This window comes from Phyllostomus discolor, chromosome 3, assembly GCF_004126475.2.
Source record: "Phyllostomus discolor isolate MPI-MPIP mPhyDis1 chromosome 3, mPhyDis1.pri.v3, whole genome shotgun sequence".
NCBI classification, from domain to species: domain Eukaryota; kingdom Metazoa; phylum Chordata; class Mammalia; order Chiroptera; family Phyllostomidae; genus Phyllostomus; species Phyllostomus discolor.
In genome coordinates this window covers 1,423,975-1,432,442 of record NC_040905.2, presented here as the reverse complement: position 1 = coordinate 1,432,442, position 8,468 = coordinate 1,423,975, and the positions used below count along the sequence as shown (strand labels likewise).

The 8,468-nt window shown below is 65.3% G+C and overlaps 1 protein-coding gene across 1 annotated transcript; it reads left to right on the top strand.

Annotated features, from left to right (window-relative positions):
* Window positions 1-756: 756 nt before the first annotated feature.
* On the top strand, window positions 757-7,894 carry LOC114512448 (granzyme A-like). The gene is made up of 5 exons (XM_028531413.2): window positions 757-893; window positions 3,321-3,465; window positions 4,964-5,105; window positions 5,253-5,522; window positions 7,650-7,894. Exons 1-5 carry the CDS (start codon window positions 800-802, stop codon window positions 7,809-7,811), a joined length of 813 nt encoding a protein of 270 aa, XP_028387214.2. The 5' UTR covers window positions 757-799; the 3' UTR covers window positions 7,812-7,894.
* The last annotated feature ends 574 nt before the right edge of the window (window positions 7,895-8,468 follow it).

Here is an 8,468-nt window from a genome sequence, read left to right as displayed (position 1 = left end):
CCCTTCGGGGCCCGAAGCTGGGCCCCCTTAGAGTGAGGTCCCCCCCCCCCCCCCCCGACACTGCCACACGATGGCCGCGTCTGACTCCCGTTTTCCTTCCGCAGGTAGCCACATCCAGACCGGAGGAAGGAAGGAGGGCGGGAAGGGAGGAAGGCAGGAAGGGAGGGGGCAGTGCGGGGAGACAGGAAGACCGAGGGGACTCAGAAACACTGTCCAGGGCCTGAAGCTGTAAAACCCGTCGAGGGTCTGGAAGAGCCACCAGCCCCACCCCCGCAGCCCCGTCCCCATGCCCCCCTGGGACCCCAGACGGGAGCCCACCACACCGCCCCACACCAGGAGGGGAGGGAGGCCCAGGCCCGTGCTGACTGATGGGGGGCGGGGGGAGTCATCGCCCTCACCCCGACCCGCTGGTCCTCCGTCCCCCAGGTCGGTAACCAGAAGGGGGTTAGGTTGTGGCCAATCCGGAGGACATCTTTAAAGCTGGAACTGAAGTCTCCACGGGGCGCCCACCCGAGTGGGAGCTGGTGTTGCTGATGCTGGAGCCAGAGCCCTCACTCCTGCTCACGCACCTCCAGGTCTCCCCTCAGGGCTCCGTGCTGGGGCACCAGGCCCCTCTCCCTGAGCCGTCACGGTGGGGGGGGGGGGCGCTGCTGGAGGCGGGGGGGGGGGGGGGGGGGGGTGCTGCCGGCCAGGGAGCTGTTCTCACCGCTGCTCTTTCGCTTTCGAGGGCTCACCACTTCCTCTTCGCTCTGGGTATAAAGCCCCGACGGGCCGGACCTGAGCAGAGCGCGCCCGATTGATGTGGGCACGGCAGGCAGCCGCAATGAGGAACCCCCGAGCACGCCCGTCGCCCTCCCTCTCCGTGGCACTTCTTCTCCTGCTGATCCCCGAAGGTAGGACCGGCTCGTGTGGCCTCCCTTACCGCCCGAGGGGCAGACCTGCGGGAACTGGGGCCGCAGGAGCTCAGGGCGCTGGGGGACCCTCCCTGAGCCTCCACCTCCTTTCTCCGGTTATGAACCTGACTCTATTTCGGGGGGAAACGTCCTTCTGTCTCCCTCCCGGTTTCTTCACAAAAGATCGCAGACCGCGGACAGCCCAGACACCCCTGGGTGAGGACCTGGCAGCACCTTTCGGGGGGGGGCCCTCAGCCTCTCTTGCTGCAGAGAAAGCAGACCGCCGTAATGGCACCGAGACGCACCTCCCCGCAGCGAGTCAGGAGCGGCTAGGGTCTTCACCCTGTTTCTCTAGGCCAGCGCGGGCGGCCTCGGGAGGTGTCTAGGGCACCGGGAGCGCCCCCACACCTGCTCTGTGGGGCGGCTGCAGTGTTCCTCGCTGAGCTGGTTCTCCCGTGCGCCGAGGAGTGGCCCGCGTGCCTGGTCTCCTGTGGGGCTCACATGTGTGATTCCGCCGTGTGAAAGGCTGTAAGAACCCGTGGCATCCTTGCTACAAGGGTCACAGCCCGCAGGGTGGCTGCAGGGTGTCTTTAGAAGCCCCTCCAGGAGGGGAGGACCCTCCAGAGCACGGCTGGACTGTGTGGACGAGCGCGGAGCAGCCGGGGGCTTGCCCAGGGTCAGCTGTGGCGGTGGGAGTGGCGGGCGGGGGCAGTCTCGCCGGAAGTTCCCAGGGAGTCCCCTGGTTCGTCTTGCACCTGAGAATGAGGAGACCATCAGAATCCAAGGTTGCGGGTCAGCTGGGGTGAGAGAGCGGGCGCAGGACCGGCCCGGCTAGTACGGCGCCCTCCGGACGCGCCGGATTCTCCGCTGCCGGGAACACAGAGCGCGCACAACTCCAGGCGCGCCGTCCCTGCGAGGGAAACCTCGGAACCCACGGGCTCGGCTCTGCCTGGCTTCCTGCCGCTGAGAGGGCCGCGTGGGCCCTGGGGGGGGCGGGGGGACAGACCCCGAAAAGCGAGACCCCGCACGGGGAAGACACACTGCAGGGTTTTCAAACGCCAGGGACATCCCCGCCCCGCCCCGCCAATCCCGATTTGTTCGGGCTCTGGGGGGCGCCCACGAGCTGCTAGCTTCCAAAAAAACGTTCCCGCCTGTTCTAAGGCCCAGACACTTCTAGGACGGTTGGCTGTGGGAGCCGCGGACCTTTTCCTGAGTGGGTGTATATGCCCCCCAAACACGGGACTCTGCCAGCGAGGGGGTCCTGTTGGCTTCTGCACCCCAGAAGTCCCGGAGAGGCACCTTGGGGGTCTGTCTATACAGGATACACCCCAGGGAAAGCTGAGATGTGGGTGGGGTTCTCTTGGCTTCTCTAAGCTCCTGCTCCTTTTCCTCCCCCTACGAGTCCCCCGCCCCGCCCCCTTCTGGAAGGGAGAGCCCTTGTCGCCCTCTCTCCCTCCCCTCACTGTCCTTGCTGTGACTCTGGCAGGGAGGCGGCGGTGAGCACGGAGTGCCGAATCCTGGGCCCTGTTTCAGGAACCGTGGGTGTGGGCCAATGGCCAGGACAGAGGTTCTAGGAGACTCTTCCCAGAACGTCGGGTACAAGAAGGTGGAGCGCGGAGTATTCCTGAAGGCTCAGGATTTTATTTCTAAACCTTGCGTCTCCGTCTCCCGTCCTCCAGTAACGAGCCTAACCCCGATCTGTCATGGGGGACGGGAGGGAGGCAGGAGTCTCTCCTCACAGCCTCTCCTGTGCTCCCTCCCCCCCTTCCCTGGGAAAGAGCCGTCAAACCACGCGGTCCAGCCTGGAGGGGGAAGGGCAGTCTCAGGGGCAGCTGATACCATTCCCTGGGTTCATGCACCAGGAGAGCGCAGGTGTCAGCAAAAGGAAGTCTCACAGGGGCCAGAGGACTCGCAGGCAAGGTCACAGCTCAAAGGTGCTAACCTGTGTGTAAGCTAGGTGTTGTTGCGGCAACTCGGGGTGCAGAGCGGAGCCCCCAGGCTTCTCACAGCCTCTCTTCTTGGCCAGACTACCCCCCCCATGAAAGGGGGAGGGGTGGGAGGCTGTCAAGGTCTTCATCCCTAGCATCTCCTGTCTCGACTGTTACCGTGGAGGCCAACGCACAGCAGCTGCCCAGCCTTTGCAGGCCCTGAGGCCTGAGGTCAGAGTTGCAGCCTGAAGATCCCCGGAACTGACAGTGGCGTGGCGGCTTCTGCGGGGGGGAGGAGAGGGACCTGTGGGCAAGTCCAGCAGGGGCGGGCTTGCCTTCAGATATCTGGACGTCTGCGTGGCAGGGAGGGGGTGCAGGCGCGGCAGGGGCCGTGCCCCCCACCCCCCCCGCTGCGCTTCCGCTCCAGGCCTGGTGTCAGAATCGTGGCTTGGGGCAGCGCTCGGCAAGGCGTGGACGTGACTGGCCTCCTTCTCCTCAGCTCTCTGCACGCAGATCATCGGGGGGAGCGAGGTGACGCCTCACTCGAGACCCTACATGGCGCTGCTCTCCGGGGTGAACGGCAGCGTCTGCGGGGGGGCCCTGATCGAGGACAGATGGGTCCTGACCGCCGCTCACTGCCTCCTGTAAGTGCTGGGCTGGGGGTGGCAGCTCGTGGGGACACCCCGATTCCGGGGAAGAGGGATTTGAAAAGGACACCCCTCGAAAGCCAGGGAGGCGCTCTGGACTCTGGCTCCGCCCCGCCCAGGAGTCAGGTGCAGACTGAGCCCCAGCGAGCGAGGCCTCTGGGGGCAGCACCCACAGCCCCTGTCTGCGGGCCCGTGGCAGCCCCCCACCCCCACCCCGGCCCAGGGGCCGGGTGGCTTGGTCTGCCTTCCGTTCCACGGCTGCGGGGGAGAGCAAGCCCGGCCCCCAGTCCCCCCCCGGGGCGGCGCACAACTGTCGAGTTGAGAAAGCTTGTCCCCGGGGCCCCGAGTTCCCCTGCGTGAGCCGCCCGCCCGCTCACCTGCAGCTCACCTGCAGCTCACCTGCAGCCTCCCAGCGGGCCGCCCACTCGTTCCCTCCGGCGTGGTCCTGTCTCCACTCCCGGAATCCGGCCCCTAAGCCTGGCTGTCCGATGTGGTGGCCACTGTCGCACTGACTATGCAAATGCCACGTGGCTGTATAACTTCAAATACAATTTCAAATCGATTCCCTGGGTCACGCTCGCCACATTTCTCATCTTCAGCAGCCGTGTGTGGCTCCCGACCCCCTCGTGGACGGTGCAAACGCAGGGAACATTCTGTCCCCCGCTGTGCTGTGCCCCGTGCCCTGAGCTCACATCTCAGTGAGACTCCTGTCCGCTGGGGGGGTGGGGGCTCCGCCGTGTGGGTGGCACACTGGTGCAGTTGCCACTGGCTTGGGAATGATCCTCACCTTAATCGTGAACACCCCAGAGCATGTTCCAATTTTATGAATCAAAACGAGCCTTTAGCACGGAGTGGGAGGGTCGCTGTGGGTGCCTCCTGCAGGCCACCCCCTGCCCCCAGGTGCCCACACTCAGTGCCAGGCAAACAGGGTCCCCACCGGACGGTCAGTTTCTGAACGCTGACCCATCCGGAACGAGGTTATATTGTCGCCCCACAGAGACGCCCCAGTGGGTCCCCCTTACCAGCACCAGGTGGCTTCTGTCTCTAGACCACTGAGCCCTTCGTCTCCTGTGATCAGCTGCTTGATGTTCTGTCACAGCTGAAGGAGGGGCGGGGGCAGGGGGGGCAGGAAACCCACCAAAACCCCAGCAAAGACCCCAAGACCAGGCTCAGCTGCCCTGGGATTCTCACTGTTTTCAATAGACCTCGAGTAGCGTTCAACAGACCTCACATCCCTAGCATAGACCTGCTAGGGACATGCGGGCGGCGATGGCGAGGTTGATGGTGATGGTGAATTCTCCAACATCTTTTACACAAAAAGAATAAACATCTTGTTATCCTTTCAAGCACCCATGTTGCTTTCTGATCTCCCCACAAGCCTGTCTGTGGCGAGCAGGTGCACACAGGGGACGAGGCAACCAGCCGGCCGGCCCGTCGCGGGCTCGGCTCCCCGCGGAGAGTGTAAACGCGGTGACAGCCCTGTGTCCGTTTTCAGGGACCAAAGGTCCACAGTCACTCTCGGGGCTCACTCGAGGTCCAAGAAGGAGCCGGAGAAACAGATACTGCGCGTGAAGAAACAGTTTCCCTACCCGTGCTACGACAAGGACACACACGAGGGCGACCTCAAACTGCTGCAGGTGCGGCCCCTCGTCCGTGCCCCAGGGGCGACAGACTGCCCCCGGACGGGCCGGGGGGCGGGGGGAGGGGGGGTCCCTGCAGGCTGTAAAAACGTGAACAGTTTCACCGTCTCGTTCTCTTAACTCTTCCCGCGTGCCTTCCAACAGCTGCAGAAGAAAGCAACCATCAATAAGAACGTGGCCATCCTTAACCTCCCTAAGAGGGGGAAGGACGTCAAAGCAGGGACCGGCTGCCAGGTGGCGGGGTGGGGGTCGGTAAACAACCGGCGGCAGGTGCTCGATGGCCTGAGAGAAGTCAACGTCACGGTCATCGACAGAAAGACCTGCAACGACGCACAGCACTACAACTTCGACCCCGTGATCGGGCTGAACATGCTCTGCGCGGGGAACCCCAAAGGCGGAAAAGACTCGTGCCAGGTGAGTGCGCGGTGGCCCCGCCCTCCGCCGTGGCCCCGCCCCCCGCCGGCCCCGGCCGCCTCCCAGGTCTCAGCGAGGCGTGTGGTTCAACGGGAGGAACACATGTTCTGCCCGTGCAGGCTGACCCCCCAACACCTTCTCGTGTCCTATCAAAACCCCCCAGCAGCCCTGGCCGGGGGCTCAGTCGGTTGGAGCATTGTCCCATACACCAAAAGGTTGCCGGTTCGATTCCCAGTCAGGGTTCTGGGTTCGGTCTGGGGTTGGGGTGTGTGTACAGGAGGCAAGTCATCAATGTTTCTCTCTCTCTCTCTCTCTTCCTTCCTTCCTTTCTCTCGAAGATCAGTAAGCATATATATCCTTGGGTGAGGATTTTAAAAAAAAAAAGCCCACCCAAGAAGCAAGGTTGTTTTTTACCCCATTTTTCACTTTCAGATATGTGGAGAAGAGTGATTTTTAAATTTTTAAAATTTTTAAATATTTAAAATGGGAACACTCAGGAGAGCCGAAGTCAGGGTTGCTGTAGGCCCTGCCGTGCCCTTTCCCCCGAAATCGGCACAGCCCCAGGCCCCTCCGCCCCTGGACCCGCAGGCCGACAAGCCCGTCTCCCCCCGCCCCCGACTGAGCCGGACCGAGGACCGCAGGCCAGGCCCCCCCCCAGCTTCCCAGACCCAAGTCCAAGGCCAGGAGACCACGTGCAGGCACGACCCACACAGAGAGGACGCGGAGGCCCTGTGACAGGGTCCCCGAGAAGGGACGGGACAGGGCCCCGCGTGAGGGCAGAGGCAGCAGACACACGCACGGTGTTTAAGCCCTGGGTGCTGGCTGTCATTCCCCACCCCCGCCCGAGCCGAAGACCCTGCAGGGGCCGGCTGGGAGAGCCGCGTGCGCGCTGGCCTGGGAGCCAGCAGACCTGAGTGGGCCCCGGCCCTCTCCCTTCCCGGGGCCTCCCTAGCCTCAGCAGCAGCACCGGGCAGCTCGCCCTGGGGGCAGGGCGGGGCCGTTCCCGGGAGAGGTGGCCTTTGGCTCCCGCAGCCTCTGCTCGCTCTCCCGGCCCCCCACCCTCCCTCTCGGGTCCTTCACACGCTGGGCACCCAGAACCCAGAGCCTGTGTGCTGTTGGGACCCACACTCGACATCCCAAGACACCTGTCTCCTGCCACCCTCTGCCACGCAAACTCAGCCGTCCTCGGCCCGTTCTCGCAATGGCTCTGGGTGGACTGAACTGGAAGGACTCGTTCTGAAGTTTCCAGGCGGTCCTCGCACTCCTGCATGAGGCAGGAGACACAGCTCAGGGCAGGGAGGACCCCAGCCGCTCACGGGGCCCCTGACTTCAGACCCGCACGGGCCAGTTCTCCCGGGAGCCCGGAGCGGGAGGCCGCCCGACCCGCGCACTGCTGGACTGGAGCCAGCCACAGCCCCGAGTCTGCAGCGCGCTGTGCACAGCCCTGGGGCCCTCCGCCCCACCCAGCAGCAGGGACGCGGGCCCTGGGGTGGGCGCACGCAGGACGATCCCACCCAGAGTCCCTGAGGGAACACAGGCCACTCCCCGAGGGCACAGTGGGCAGAGTGCCTCGGGGGCTTCCCGCTGCGGGGAGCCGCTCTGCCGCGGAGTCCCTGCCCGGAGGGGAAGCGTGGGTCTCGGGGCTCCCGCCCAGTGTCAGCGCAGACGTGGGGAGAGGCTGCTGTCCGTCCGTCCGAGAGGGGCAGGGAAAGGCCGCTCCGGTCTCCTGTCTCGGGGAAGACAGCTCCCTGCGGGAGAAACCAGCAAGTCCCGTCTGCATCCGACTCTTTGGCCCCTGAGCTATGAAGCAAGCCCCCTGGGAAAACGGCAAAGGGTCTCCTTTCTGAAGCGGGGACGGGGTCCCAAGGTTACGGGACAAGGCAGACGGCAGTGCCCGCTCCGCATCCCCCTCCCCTGGTGCGTGAGTCAGTGCGGGCCGCCCGTGAGACACACTGAAACAGCCTCAGCGCGTTGGTCCTGGGGGCGCCGGCCTTCAGCGAGGGGAAGGCTGGTCTCGCCCCACTGTGATGAACCGGACTTGTTCTCCCGCTCCGCGAGGGCCACGGCCCCCCGCCCCCGCCCTCCCCCCCGTCCCACGCTGACCCCCGCCCCTCTCGTCCTCGCCAGGGGGACTCGGGAAGCCCTCTGGTCTGCCAGGGCATCTTCAGGGGCGTCACCTCCTTCGGCATGCCGGGCAAGTGCGGAGACCCCCGGGGGCCTGGCGTGTACGTGCTGCTCTCCCAGAAGTACCTCACCTGGATCGTCCGCACGATGAAGGCGGCGGCCTAGGTCCCCCTGCACCGTGTCATTTGCTGTCGCTTCTCTCTCTCGTCATAAATAAAGTCAGTGCGCATGACCGTCCCCGCTTCTGTCCGATGACTTCAGTGGGGGCAGAGCTCCCCAGCGCAGTGAGGCTGCCCCGTAGAGTGGCCTTGGGGGGGGGTGCAAGGGAGCCACCCGGGAGCGGTGTCCCCAAGCCAGCCACAGGTCAAGTGACACGCAGACGCGGCTCTGCCCGAGCCCCTGCACTGCCCCCCTGGGACCCAGGAGGAGGGGCCCCCGGTCAGGGAGGGCGTCTGGTGGCCAGAGCAGCAGAGGGCCCCGCGGGGCTGCGGGGGTCGGAAGCAGCCAGACGGGAGCGCGGGAGAATGTGTCCTTCCAAGTTCCCTGTCCCGCATCTGCCCCCGCGCTTCAGAGTTGCGGGGGAAACCTGAGTCTCTGGGAGAGGCGGAAACCGGACGTGCCTTGCAGTGTGCTCCACGGGCGGGGGGGAACAGGCATGGAAATTCTAGGAGACACCACGAGGCAGCCGCTTCGCGCCTGGGCAGCTCCCGCCACCACGGGGGCAGGGTGGGGAGGTGGGGGGCGCACAGTAGCCGCCCACCCCGCCCGCAGCGGGGAGTCCGTGTGGAGTGCAGCCGGAAGGTGTCCTTTGGAGAAGGCCCC

Bases quoted from the DNA above. Each gene is read 5' to 3' on its own strand.
- LOC114512448 (XM_028531413.2), top strand. From the start codon at position 800: ATGTGGGCACGGCAGGCAGCCGCAATGAGGAACCCCCGAGCACGCCCG. The intron at 3,466-4,963 runs GTAAGTGCTGGG...GTCCGTTTTCAG, and splicing joins ACCGCCGCTCACTGCCTCCT to GGACCAAAGGTCCACAGTCA. The intron at 5,106-5,252 runs GTGCGGCCCCTC...GCCTTCCAACAG, and splicing joins GCGACCTCAAACTGCTGCAG to CTGCAGAAGAAAGCAACCAT.